At 40.1% G+C, this 14935-nt stretch overlaps 1 protein-coding gene across 1 annotated transcript in view; it reads left to right on the top strand.

The window, feature by feature from the left end:
- Window positions 1–14935, top strand: part of FIG4 (FIG4 phosphoinositide 5-phosphatase) — a 118575-nt gene that overhangs the window by 92774 nt on the left and 10866 nt on the right. The window contains exons 20-22 of the mRNA XM_074990763.1: window positions 4963–5158; window positions 13172–13254; window positions 14558–14647. Of these exons, the coding sequence (XP_074846864.1) occupies window positions 4963–5158; window positions 13172–13254; window positions 14558–14647 (369 nt within the window). The remainder of the gene's footprint in view (window positions 1–4962; window positions 5159–13171; window positions 13255–14557; window positions 14648–14935) is intronic.

Raw genomic sequence — 14935 nt, 5'->3', positions numbered from 1 at the left:
TGCAGTGCTTTTGACAACTAGTGAAAATCCCTAAGCATTCAAATGTTAAAGCTTAATTAAAGGGATACCTGAGGGTTTCCTGTGTCACATAAAGCTAACAAAGCTTACAGCCACACTACCATGAAAGATCAACCTACTCAGGGTCGCACATTCGCAAAACACGCTTGCCAGGGTCAAAGTCGACCCCTGAACACCTCATGAGTGGCGAGGATTAAGGAAGGTCAATGGGAGGAATGCTCCTGTCAGCCTTCTTCCATGTGGACAGCCGTAGTAGTTAACCGCTGATAAGTTGATTTGAGCTGTGCAGCTGGTGTAGCTAAAATTGTGTATCAGCGGTCGACTGCTATGTTTAGGATAGACATAGCTATAGATAGCTTTATGCCTTCCTCTGCTCGTGACACAATTCAATATAAGGCTGCAATACTCCCTAGTAATGACTATACCCTTTGAGGGGAGTTGCAGCCTGTGAAATTTAGAACAGTTGCAAAACTTCTCTAAATTGCTTTTTGAGACTACACCATATGGTTAGTGGCTCAGGGATAAGGAAGATGCTGTGGTGGCTTAAAGATTCCTTTATCCCTGCCTCTTTTTCCCCTGACTGTTCATACACCAAGGCTGTGTCTACACAGGCACAAATCTTTGAAATAGCCATATTTCGAAGATTAGTAATGAGGCACTGAATTGAATATTGAGCACCTCATTAGCATTAGAATACTTCCGGTCACGGCTACACGGGGGTCGTTTTCAAAAGGACCCACACCTTTCAAAATCCCCTTATTCCGATCAGTGGAGGCACAGCCGGAAGCGTCCTAATGCTAATTGACAGTGCGGGCAGAATCGCGGGCGATAAACCCCCCGCTGACCCCGCACCAGCAGTCCGTCCGGATCCCCACGGGGCCTCAGGCGAGGACAAAGAGGAGTCGGCAGAAAGCCCGCCAAAGGGCTGCTCCGCTCCTCCGCAGGCCAACCCCACCCACCTCCGGCAGGGGGCCTAGAGCGCAGTGCTTGTGTGAGAGGAGAGACTGGGGGGGAGCTGATTACTGGTAGAGCAGGAGCTGGCTTGTTTGTTGAGGGCAAGGGTGAGACACGGAGAGGAAGGTTGAATTAAACAACGATTATATTTATTAGCACGAACGGTAATAACCAAACTAACAACACAATAATTCAACTATAACACTATATACTAACTTATCTATAATTTAAAAACTTACAACAAATATCATTAAGGATCCCATTGATGAAGTCAATATGAGACTTTCCTTGCTAAACACAAGGATAGAAGATTTGGTGAGCTCTTTCTGTTTTCTCCGAGTTATAAGGGGTAAGTTTTAGTTTGCCCCCCCTTATACACCCTGGGCAACTGGTTAGGCCACCCTATTGGATCCCTTGAGGACGAGCCTGGCAAGGTTCCTTTCCCACTGATTTTTCAGTGGGGATTGGAGAAGATGGGAAAAGGGAGAAACAGGAAAAAAGGGGTTATAAAGAGAGAGAGAGAGAGAGAGAGAGAGAGAGAGAGAGAGTATAACAATAGAGATCTAACTAACAAACTTTCAACTACGGGCTTGTTAAACAGGTGTGCAGCCCCGAATAATGATTTCTAGTTAGCTTTAAGCTATGTTGTGGTAAATATCCCACGTGGCCCGGCTTAAACTATAAAGTTAGTATTCTGGGGCGTGGGGATTTTTTACGTGTCCGTTTGGTCCGTCCTGTAGTTCAGTCCACTGAAGTGGTTGCGTCCGGCGAAAGCAAAAACTGAGGCGTTGGCAGCGAGAGCGGTGGTGCTGCGATGGTTGCAGACCCTGAGCCTCAATTGGAGTGGGCGCAGTACCCCACCCTAGAGATGGGGCCAGTTCGACCCACTCCACATCCGCTCTCGGTCCGGTTGTCGGCGGCGAGATCGGGGGGTGCCGCAGTGATTTTTGGCAGGCTCTGGGTGCTAAGGGGTGAGGGCGCAGTACCCCACCCTAAGGGTGAGGCCAGTTCGTCCCTCACCCAATTTACCTCAGAGCGGAGACTGCCTTAGCTCTTTTAGTGTGAGCGATTTCTGGCTTGCCTCAGCAGAGCGGACTCTGCTGGGCGGATGTGGAATTGCAGGTGGAGTCTTCAAGGGACAGGAGCACTTCGCAAAGTCTGGAGCTCTTCGCAAAGTCTTCTCCTGCTGGCCACTGACAAGCGACTGACCGACTGGACCCCGAACGCTGCGGGGCGCCGCCTTATATCCCCTGTACTCATGCATTATTCATGAGTTCATTATCATATGAGCATTCTGAGGGGCCTGTTCTCAACCAGGTCCCTCTCCAGGAGCTGCCTCACCTTTGACCAATGAGGGACCTGGATTTTGAAGTTCATGATTTGAAATGTCTGTGAGTTCAGGTTACCGGTAAAACCAACCGACACAGAGTGACCGTTACTGGGGCTGCTAACTGGCAGCCTATATACCTTTTAGAGTCTTCCTGCCCCTGTGATGATATTAATGGCCCAAGGCTTGTTTCCCCTGGCCCACGGGGACGATTATGCCGAAGGGATGAAAAATCCCTGACACTAATGAGGCGCTAAATATTCAATTCAGCGCCTCATTAGTAATCTTCGAAATGGCCATTAGCATGACTACTTTGAAGATTTGTGCCTGTGTAGACACACCTGAAGTGGACAGACCCAAGGATCCAATCCATTAATGTTTTGTTTTCTTGTTAATTTCATGCTTAATTGATCAATTTTAATCTGGTAGGAATGTTACAGATGTTCCCTAATAAAAAGCAGTACATTTTAATGATTTTGCTATTATAAAAGCATAGTGCCTGGTTAATCTAATCGTTAGCTCTATTTATGCTTTATATAAAGCTCAGAGAAGTAAAAAATAAATTACAATTGCAACAGGTTATGTGTAGAATTAGATATTGTTAGAGGAGGCAGGTGGATTCTTTAAGATAAATGTGTAAGAAGTTACACTTCCAGAGTGAAAGCATTAATATTCCTAGCTTTTCCTTTGTCAGTACTTCTATATTTTTATTTTAAATTATTCTCTTACTTATTACTTTCCCACATAAACAGTTGTATAAAATTGGTTTTATAAAATCTCTTCCATGTTTTACTTCAGCGGTGACTGCATTTTTAAAGATTGCGTGAAGGTGTAGAAAACGCTCTGAAATCCTTCACAATATAAAGAAATTCAAAACCTGATTATTTTTGTATGAAAAATCAGTGATACAGAGGCTTATTACTATTTCTCTCCTCTCGCCTTCGTGCGTTTTTATATTTCCATGTTTAAGAACATTACAATATTGTAAACTTATTTTTAAAAAAGTTCCATGTAGCTTGTGATAGGGAGAACTGGGTAATGTGTATATTTTTAATTATCTGTAAACTTTCTATTATAAAATTCTTTAGTTATTTTTCTAATTTAATTCGTTTTTGAGAGACACTCATTTCTATTGTTTGTAGCAGGCCATGAATATTCATCAAAGAAAAAGTCTTCAGGCCTTGTTGTAGCTTATTGCTTGTGTGCCTCTTCTGCTGAATAAATGGACTAATGTAGAGAAAAGAGAATACAATAGTAAGCCTTCTGTTCTTTTTCATCTAGCCTGGAAAGATCTCTTATAAGCTTATTTCAGATTTTTATATGGAAACAATAAGAAGCTGACAAGATTGGAGGAAATGGAGAGTAAAATGCTTTTGTTAATAATGTTTGTAAATTGAAATTAGGGAGAGAGAGCCATGGCAGGAAATGGCCTGAGTTTTTCATGGATTCTGGCATGAGAAACTGTGTAGTTAGGAAAAAAGGAGGTATTGACTAAAAGGGAAGAAATTAAAGATGGAAAGGGAGAAAAGGAGAGAAGTCAAGAATCACATCAAGGTTGTGAGCCTGGGAACAGGACAGAGAGTGGATGTGTCAGTCATGGTGAAGACACAAGAGCTGCATCTACACTGACACATTCTTTCAAAAGATTTTTCAAAAGAAGGTGTCTTTTTTTTGAAAGATCCCACAGAGCGTCTGCACACAAAAAGTGTTCTTTTGAAAGTAAATTGAAAGAATGCAGTGCTCCTTTCAAAATTACTCTTCCTTTCCCGTTTCTGGAAGAGTGCCTCCTTTTAAAAGAAAATGTGTTAGATGCTCTGCAGGCCCTTTTTTCGAAAGAGTTGTCCTCATGGGGCCTGATTTTTCAATCCCTGGCCTGCTCTTTCGCAAGACTGGGGGCAGCGTGGATGCGCTCGTTGGAAAGAGCAGATCACTCTTTTGATCTGCTTTTTCGTGTGTGGATGCACTCTTTCAAAAGAAGCTCTTTCAGAAGAGCTTCTTTCGAAAGAACTCTGTAGTGTACACATAGCGAAAGTGATGGACAGGGAGAAGGAGGAAAGATGTTAAACTCAATTTTGTAGAGACTGTCTTTGAAACAGTGATAGAACACACAGAAGAAAATGTCAGGTAGCAGATGATGTGAGCAGGGAGTTCCGTTGCCGGATCTGGAGAAGGTGGCACTGCTAGGGCAGATGAAAGTCGTTAGTGCCATCCAACAGCTTTGTGGCTTTGTTTTTAAACTTTCAGGACCTGGGAAGCATATTTAGGTTAAGAGACAAAGAGGGAGAAGAACTGACAGTGTTTGGTGGTGCCCAGATCAGTCATGAAACATGCAAAAAGTTGTTTGGAAAGAAAGCAAAGATGAAAAAAGGGACTGAGCAGAAAATGGAGGAAGGCTGGTATAACTATGGAGATGATTTCAGACATTCTGCAGTATGAGAAGAGGTGTAGAAATAGTGACTAATCCCAGAAAAGACAAAACAGGATTTAATGGATCAGCAGAACTCTCCCTTAGGAATAACTGGAGTACGGAAGGCAGAATTTCTCTTTCTATCCTATGCCAAACGACATGGTAACCAAAATTCAGGAACGTATGTACAATATAATTTACAATATTTTACATTCATTTATAAATGTTTACACACTCACTTTTTTTGAATATGTAGGAACAAAAGTAATAAGGAAGAAACTGTGCTGCAGCGCAAAACAGCTGCTAGTGCCCCTCCTCCCCCAAGTGAGGAAGCAGTGTCAAGTAGTTCTGAGGATGATTCTGGGACTGACAAAGAAGATGAGGGAGCTGTTTCTCAGCGTTCCACTCCAGTGAAGATGACAGATACAGGTGACAATATAAAAATAACAGAGGTGAGAAAATAACACTAACATACCTGAAGGGAGACTATTGACTTAAAAATATACATTTCTTATGAAAATATTTTACCTACCATAATTTCTGATTGAGATAGAGCGTACAATTTAGAAAGATATCCAATCTTAACTTTTCTAGAGATGTCCTGACTTATTTATTTAAATTATCACCAAAGGATGCGGGAAACAGTTAGGCATTAGAGGTAACTTTAATATGTTTGTATGTAGACATAACAAGTTTCTCCATAAATATCAAAAATGTATGTTGTTTTACATGTTTAAATATTTTCTTATGTAATGTCTAAAAATATAATAGCTCATTTTATTTTTGTGTCAGTCTCTCTCCCTTGGGCTGTGTCTACACTTGCATTCCTCTTTTGAAAGAGGTACGCAAATGAGAGAAATCAAAAATGCAAATGAGGTACAGATAAAAAAGGGAAGAAGGATTCTTTTGAAGATGGGGTTTACTTTCAAAAGGGCAGTGTCCACACTGGTTTTCTTCTTTCGAAAGAAGCTATTTTGAAATAAGACTAGGCAAATGAGGTGCCAGATATGCAAATCTGCACCTCATTTGCATTTTTTATTTCTCTCATTTGCGTGCCTCTTTCGAAAGAGGAGTGCAAATGTAGACACAGCCTTAGTTTGTTCTATCTTGGATATGGTAAGATGTTACCAGAGAAACAGGATTGTTCAATGAGGAGGCAGTGTTGGGAGCATCAGAAACTAAGGAAAATCCATCAGTGAGGTGTTTATGTCAAAGACTATTTCTCAGGCACATTGGCTGTAGCAGTACTATACAGTCTTTTTGAGCATCACATAAATGATGTTATGACATCATGAAGCTTAATCAGCATGGAGTAGAACAGAATAATTACTTGTAGTGTCTTGCTTACAACATTCTTGCAAATACCTCCTGGAATGATGTTTGCTTGTTTGTTTTTGTTTTACAACAGTGTTACACACTTGACTCATATTTAGCTTGTGGTCTACTGTGAACCCCGGATCTCTTTCTGCAGTGCTCCTTACTAGGCAGTCATTTCTCATTTGGTATCTGTGCAACTGATTGTTCCCCCCTCAGTGGAACACTTCACATTTATCCTTATTTCATTTAATCCTATTTACCTCACACAATTTCTCCAGATTGTCCAGATCATTTTGAATTGTAGTCTAAAACACTTGCTGCCCCTCCCAGCTTGGCATCATCTGCAAAATTTGTAAATGTACTCTCTCTGCCATTTTCTAAATCACTGATGAAGATATAGACCAAAATCAGACTTAGAAGTGATTTGTGCGGAACCCAATTCATTGTGCCCTTCCAGCATGACTTTGAAACATTGATTACTACTCTCTGGGAACAGTTATACAGTTGAATAGGCATGCACCTTACAGTAGTTCCGTTTAGTTTCTTTCACTATTTTATTATTAGAAAGGTCATATGAGATTGTACCAAAAGCCTTACTAAAGTCTAGATAAACCACATATACTGCTCCTTCACTTCATCTCTGAGTCTTGTTGCCCTGTTAAAGCAAGCACTCAGGTTGGTTTGGCCCTATCACCTTATTATCTTCCTGATATTTGCAAATGGATTCCTTAATTATTTCCATCATTATTTTTCCTGGTACAGAAGTTAAGATGACAGGTCTGTAATCCCTGGCTTGTCTTATTTTCCTCTTTATAGATTTGCACTATATTTGCCCTTTTTCAGTCTTCTGGAATCTTTCCTGTCTTCCATGACTTTTCAAAGATAATAGCTAATGGCTCTGATATCTCCTAACTCAGCTCCTTCTGCATTCTAGGATTCATTTAGTTGGGCTCTGGTGACCTGAAGACCTCTAACTTGGCCATGTAATTTTTAACTTGTTCTCATCCAATTTTAGCTTCTGAACCTACCCCATTTTCTGTTACTGTTTTTCCATCCTGGGCTATGTCTGAACTACAGTGATCTGTTGACAGAAGTTACTGGCAGACGATATCTTCCGCAAAACTTCTGTTGACAGTTTGTGGCCACACACAAAAGCGGATTGCTCAATAGAATGGCCAATAGGAAGCACAGCAGACAGGACTGCCTGGTCACCCGGACGCCCTGTCTGTCAACAGAGGGCCCCCTGGAGTGTCCCCACATCATTCTTATCGACTGATTCTGTTGAGAAAAGTGTTATGCCTCAGGGAGAGAGGCAGAGAAGGCTGTCAACAAAAATGCCAAGTTGTTGACAAAACGTTTTTGGTGTGGACCGTATAGTGTAGACATAGCCAATTTATGGCTCTAGATAGTTTGATTTTTTTTTTTTTTGTGCCTTGGCCTTTCTAATTTACCCCCTATGTACTTGTGTTTATATTCACCCTTTGTAATTTGACTTAGTTTTCCCTTTTCATAGGACTCTTTTAAAATTACTTTTAGGTCATTCAAGATCTCTGGGTTAAGCCAAGGCTGTCTTTTGCCATACTTCCTATCTTTCCTATCAAAACAAAAAGCAGTCAAGTAGCACTTTAAAGACTAGCAAAATAATTTATTAGGTGAGCTTTCGTGGGACAGACCCACTTCTTCAGAACATAGCCAGACCAGAACAGACTCAATATTTAAGGCACAGAGAACCAAAAACAGTAAGCAAGGAGGACAAATCAGAAAAAGATAATCAAGGTGAGCAAATCAGAGAGTGGAGGGGTGGTGGGGGAGGTCAAGAATTAGATTGAGCCAAGTACGCAGACGAGCCCCTCTAGTGACTCAGAAAGTTTTATAAATATCTTGTCTGGCACTGGTAAAGCCTCGTACTGTGGGGTCTTGCGTGGATGCTTGTTCATTGATGATAATTTCAAGTTCAGACTTGAAATTATAACTTGAAAAACAACTTGAAATTATCATCAACGAACAGGCATCCACGCAAGACCCCACAGTACGAGGCTTTACCAGTGCCAGACAAGATATTTATAAAACACACTTCCTCTTTCTACAAAAAAGAAAAGAGAATTTTTTTTCATTACTTCATTCCCCAGGATACTTCAACCACAATAACAGTAGCTCGACCAACAACATTGTTAACCTTTCAAATTACCAACTCAGCCCAGCAGAGGAGTCTGTCTTATCCCGGGGTCTTTCCTTCTGCCCTACCTCCTCCATGAACTTAATACAGTTCTGTGGTGACCTTGAAGCCTTCTGTCGCCGCCTCCGTCTAAAGGACTTTTTCCACACACCTATGAACAGCAGTCTGACTCTCTCGACCCCCACTACCAACAACAAAAGAAGAAGAACTCTATGTGGACTCCCCCTGAGGGTCGTAGTGAAAGTCTGGACTTCTACGTACAGTGCTTCTGCAACCGTGCTCAGGCTGACATTATACACAAACAATGCCAAATGAGACACTATCTCAACTATGCTGAACGCCATGCTGTCCAGAGTCTCAAAAATAACCCAGACATCATAATCAAACCAGCTGACAAAGGGGGTGTTGTTGTCATCCTGAATAAGTCAGACTATGAACAGGAGGCAGCCAGACAACTCTCCAACACCACATTTTACAGACCTCTCTCTGCTGATCCCACTTTGGAATTCCAAAGGTAATTACAACAACTACTGAAGGAACTCCCTGCTGCTACTCGGGACCTCATTCACTCAGACACACCATCTGAGCCGCAGCCTGGATTATTCTATTTACTTCCCAAAATCCACAAACCTGGAAACCCTGGACGCCCGATCATTTCAGGTATTGGCACCCTTACCACTGGACTATCCAGTTACTTGGACTCCCTCCTCAAACCCTATGCCACCAACGCTTCCAGCTATATCCAAGATACCACCAACTTCCTGAGGAAATTACAAAACATCGGAACAGTTCCTGTTAACGCCATCCTTGCCACAATGGATGTAGAGGCTCTGTACACTAATATTCCACATAAAGACGGATTACAAGCAATCAGAAATACCATCCCTGATGCCACCACAGCCAGTCTGGTGTCTGACCTCTGTAACTTTGTTCTCACACACAATCATTTCCGTTTTGGGGACAATTTATACCTCCAGATTAGTGGAACTGCTGTGGGCACCCGCATGGCCCCACAATATGCTAATATATTTATGGCTGACCTGGAACAACGATTCCTCAGCTCTCGTCCCCTATTACCACTCCTCTACTTAAGATACATTGATGACATCTTTATGATTTGGACCCATGGTACAGAGGCTCTAGAAGAATTCCACAGAGACTTTAACAATCTACACCCCACCATCAACTTATGCCTCAATTACAACGTGCAAGAGATACATTTCCTGGACACTACAGTACTAATCAAGGATAGCCTGATCAGTACCACACTGTACCGAAAACCTACTGATCGCTATACTTATATACACCCTTCTAGTTTCCATCCTGCACGCGTGACTAGATCCATTGTTTACAGTCAAGCTCTTAGGTACAATCGCATTTGCTCTGATCCAACTGACAGAGACCAAAAACTACAAGAACTTTACCTAATATTCATAAACCTGAATTACCCACCAGGAGAAGTAAAAAAACAAATCGACAGGGCCAGACGAATACCCAGAGACCAGCTACTCCAAGATCGGCCCAAAAAAGCCAAGAACAGAACACCACTGGTCATCACCTACAGCCCCCAACTCAGACCACTGCAACAAATTATTAAAGACCTACAACCTATCCTGAATCAGGATGCCACACTCCAGAAGGCCCTGGGTGACATGCCTGTTCTCTCCTACAGACAACCTCCAAACCTCATGAGGATCCTCACTAACAGCCACAGTATATACCCCAGGAATACCAGTCCTGGCACCTTTCCCTGCAACAAAGCCCGCTGCCAGCTTTGGCCACATATCTTCTGTGGAAGTGCCATCACTGGACCTAACCAGGTTACTCACAGAATCATGGGCACTTTCTCATGCTCCTCTACTAACATCATATATGCCATCATGTGCCAACAATGCCCAGATGCTTTGTATATTGGACAGACTTCTAACTCCCTTAGACAAAGGGTCAACGGGCACAAAACAGACATCAAAACACTCCAGATCCACAAACCAGTTAGTCAACATTTTAATGGAATGGGGAATTCTGTCAATGACCTCAAGGTATGTGTGTTATTGAAGAAGAATTATCGCACCATTCTGGAAAGGGAAACAGCTGAGCTGGCTTTTGTATTCAAATTCGGCACATTAACACATGGTTTAAATCATGATGGGAACTTTCTGAGTCACTATAGGGGCTCGTCTGCATACTTGGCTCAATCTAATTCTTGACCTTCCCCACCAACCCTCCACTCTCTGATTTGCTCACCTTGATTATCTTTTTCTGATTTGTCCTCCTTGCTTACTGTTTTTGGTTCTCTGTGCCTTAAATATTGAGTCTGTTCTGGTCTGGCTATGTTCTGAAGAAGTGGGTCTGTCCCACGAAAGCTCACCTAATAAACTATTTTGCTAGTCTTTAAAGTGCTACTTGACTGCTTTTTGTTTTGATAGTGTATAGACTAACACGGCTTCCTCTCTGTTACTATCTTTCCTAGTTAATGGAATAGTTTGTTCTTGTACTCTTAATAATGCCTCTTTGAAAACCTGCCAAATGTCTTCAATTATTTTTCCTCTGACTTACTTCCTATGAAATTTTACTTACCACCTACCTGACTGTGCTGAAGTCTGACTTCTTGAAATGTGTTGTCTTTATTTTGATGTTCTCTCTCCTACCATTCCTTAGAATCATGAACTCTATCATTTCAGATCACTTTCACCAAAGTTGCTTTGAATTTTTCAGTTTCTCAACCAGTTCCCCCATTTATCAAAATCAAATCTAAAACAACCTCAGACCAGTAGCCTCCTCCACCTTCTTGTGTAAAAGTGGTTTCCAGTACTTTCCAAGGACTTGTTGGATAATCTGTGACCTGTCGTGTTATTTTCCCAGCAGATGTCTGGATAGTTGAAATCTGCCATCATTACTAAGCCTTCTGCCTTGGATGATTGATAGATATTTTAAAAAGGTTCATCCACCTCTTTTTTCCTGGTTTGGTGGTCTGTAGTTGAGCGCTACCATAACAGCACCCTTGGTTTTTTTTACCCTTTTTTTTATTCTTACATTTTTTCATTCTTATCCAGAGACTTTCAACAAGTCTGTCTCCTATTTCCATTTCAATCTCAGTCAAAATGTATGTATTTTTAATATATAAGGCAACACCCACCTCCTATTTTTCACTGCCTCTCCTTCCTGAACAAGCTGTACTCTTCTATACCAATATTCCAGTTACGTGTATTATTCCACCAAGTCTCTGTGATGCTTTGGTCTTTCATGAGCTCAGTAAGGGTACATTAGTGCCTGTCATCTTCCTATTAATAATCACTCCATATTCACTCCTCCTGTGATAATACATTTCCTGAAAGGCCTAGTAGGACTGCTCCCTTTTCTGAAAAAACCTGTTGAGACCTGGGACTTCATCCTGGTCCTTTCAATGTTAACAAGAACTCTATTTGAAACCCCAACAGTCATGTTCTCTGACCTCTTTGTCTATGAAGTTCATTTTCTAGTTGCCCTCAGCTATGAGAGGAGGTAAACTATAGACCTTATAGGTGATCTATGGTATACAATCTTCCAAAAGGATGAGATTTCTCTAAGACTACATGCAAAATTTACCCCCCACCAGAGTAATCGCTGAATTTTATCTGACTCAGACAATGAATGTACTGATGTATCTTTTTTCCTAATCCACGTCACCAGCAAGAATAGGAGACTTCGTTCTCTCACTATCCAGTGAGGGGTAGCTTTTTTTTTTAAAGAAATGCAAATTATTTTTATTATTTGCTATCATTACAAAAATTACTCACTTTTTTATCTTTTATGATGATAAAGCAGACTCTCTGTAATAACAAAAAATGTTCCAGTGTTGTCCTTGTCGTAATAATTTGAAACAGGCTTCTCTGAAACACGTAAATAAGAACTGTTTGAATTTGACAAATCCCTGTTTTCCATTAAACTGATTTTTTGTATCTAATTTATACCTTTCTGTAAGCTGGTGGCAAATTCACCAACTAGGCAGTCAGAAAATATGTAAATGCTTGAGTCAGGTTCCAGATCTCTTTGCTCAGGGCAGGTTTTGTCAGCTATGAACAGTACAAGACATCTGGAAAGAAATACTTCTTACTCCTTGCCAGGGCACATTCAATTCTCCCTCGTCCATTTCTGATCCTGGGTTTCTCACTAGTAATTAGGGTTTTTTTTTATACACTATGGAGCAAGAAGCTGAAAGATATATGGTGAAAGGTAAGATAAATGCCTTTCATAATGTTTTCTTTCCTAAACTAAAAAGAAATAAAATTTCATAAAAGCATGCAGCTTGTAATACGTACACAGATATAAATCACCTATGCTAATATTATATTTTTATATGAAATACCTATACATTTTATATTAGCAATACAAAAAAATCAGGTGCTTTCCAAATTGCTGACCCCTGGTATAATCCATCAACACCAGCAAGGGTGTCATGAGTTGCACAATTTGCATCAGCAGATGAGGAGGAAGCTCAGTGCCATCCCTCCTCTTCCATGCAGTCAGGAGCTTGCTAAAAGCCATGCGCCTGTGGATTAACAAAAGACCAGTGAATGCTACCAACCACACCTACACAGGAAAGCTCTGCATCTTTATTTACTAATGAAGCTGTTTTAAGTAGGACTATTAATGACTTTAAGTATCACCAGCACTCTGACTGTACATAGATGTCAAAAGGTCAAATTTCAGCACTCTGCCTCAGAAAGATTGCTGACCGCTGGATTATACCATATGCTACCCTATTGCATCTGTTTTAGCAATGTTTTCTCTTGTTACTAAAATAAAATGAAAATATATCTAACAAAATTCTGCTTAAAAGATTCAGTGAAAACTTAGAAATGTTGGTAGGAAATATAAGGGAGGCTTAATATTTGGTTTTATTTGCCTTGAATAAAATATTTTTCTTCTGATCTAGAAAGAATTCAGTTATGTCTAATAAACTTTTGTTATTTTGGTTGTTTTTCTCTCCCAGAACATAGTTCAGTCCATGAAAGATATATATGGGATTAACCTCTCAGACGTTCCTTCGGAGGATGACCTTACAATATATACAAGGTAAGAAATTCTCAATCATAATCAATAAGTGATAATTGAAGCTAATTAAATACTCTGAGAAACTGCTCCTTTTTCTACAGAATTTATTTAAACCTGTTTCTAGTATGGCGCAAGCACGGAAGATAACTTTTTTTCTTTAAAATCAAACTCTCTTGTATATGTGTACACAATTCTCTTTAATTTCTATGTGGAGCTCTACAGATGACTCCAAGTGCAGAATTTTATAATTATTTCACTACATGTCCATTTGACTTCTCTTTTAATATTTTTCCTGGAACAAGGGACACACTCAAATTAATATTGTCTCTTTTATTCACAAGTACATAATTTTCAGTTTTCACATTAATGTAGTGCAACACATGAAAACAGATTTGCAAAATATCAATATTAGAACTCTGCAGTTTTAGAGAATATTTTTAAAATTTAAATTTCTCATCTGTTAAGCAATCTTTTCTACAAAATGCATGTAAAATTACACAAATTAACCTTTTAGTAAGAAAACTATTTTTTCTGTCTTTTGCATGGAGGCACAAGTGTTAGCTATAACATCTTTTATACAAAACTTTGTTTGCTGTGAAGTGTAGATACAGCCCACTGTTCCAACAGTCAGTTCTGTTCTGACTACCAGGGGTTGTTGAGAATTGATGCCAAATCAGCAGCTGCATACAGCCTTTAGTTATGAGTGCTAGATGGTGTTTTGGTCATGGTCCATTGCTAGGTGTGTCCACTATGAACTGATTTGTGTTGAGTGGTAGTTCTATGGTGAATCTTGAACATCTTAGAGAATCAAACTATTTCCCATTTTATCACTGTCCAGGCTGTGGCACATCTTGGTCAGATACTAAAAGAATGTTGTGAGCTGACCAGGAACCTTCAAACACATGCAGCTTTCATCCCTTCTTCTACTCCTCTTGCATTTTTATAAACAATTCTTGTACAACATTTTCACACAGATTAAGAACATTTCTCACATTTTACTCGCTCTTCATTTTACAAATTTAGTAAGACCAAACTGACATCACAGCAGTCTTTTTTTTTTACCAGTGGGCAAGACCTCCTCCCAGTAAGAGGGGGCCTAAAAAGTTGTTTTAAAAGCAATATAAAAAATTACATTAAGATTAATGTATTACTCATGACCCTTACTTTTGTTCAAGCTGTCCTTTCAATGTACCCTGTGTGCCTTACTGAAACTGCCTGACTACAAATTGTGCAGAACTGTGTCATTTTCATTAATTCACTGAAGTTATTGCAAATAGTTCCTGCTCTCTTTATGACTTGTACTTTTATCCACTGCTACTTACAGGTTTGTTCAGCTGGGACAGAAACAACATAAACAAGATAAGAGCAGCCAGCAGCTTGGTTCAAAACATGATCTAGATGGGCTTATAAATATGTAAGTACAGTTTGTTTTATTTTTTTTTTCTTTTAGTTCAGTTCTTGCTGCAGTTCCCTCTTCTGAGAGAATTGTTTGAAGTCTGGCAGTATACCTGAAAAATCATTAAATGTGAATGCCTGATCTCAAAATATCATGAATGCCACAAATAATTTCTAAGTGTTCTTTTGTTAGCATCCATTACTTATACTGAACACAAGTTATCAAACAACAAAGGTGATATACAGCTGTGTCATGGGTGGATTGTACTTACTGGAACAAGTATCTAGCTATCTTACATTATCTCAC

Source organism: Carettochelys insculpta, chromosome 3 (assembly GCF_033958435.1).
Source record: "Carettochelys insculpta isolate YL-2023 chromosome 3, ASM3395843v1, whole genome shotgun sequence".
Lineage (NCBI taxonomy): Eukaryota > Metazoa > Chordata > Testudines > Carettochelyidae > Carettochelys > Carettochelys insculpta.
Note: the sequence above shows the minus strand (reverse complement) of the source record. Positions and strands in the feature narration are given on the sequence as shown.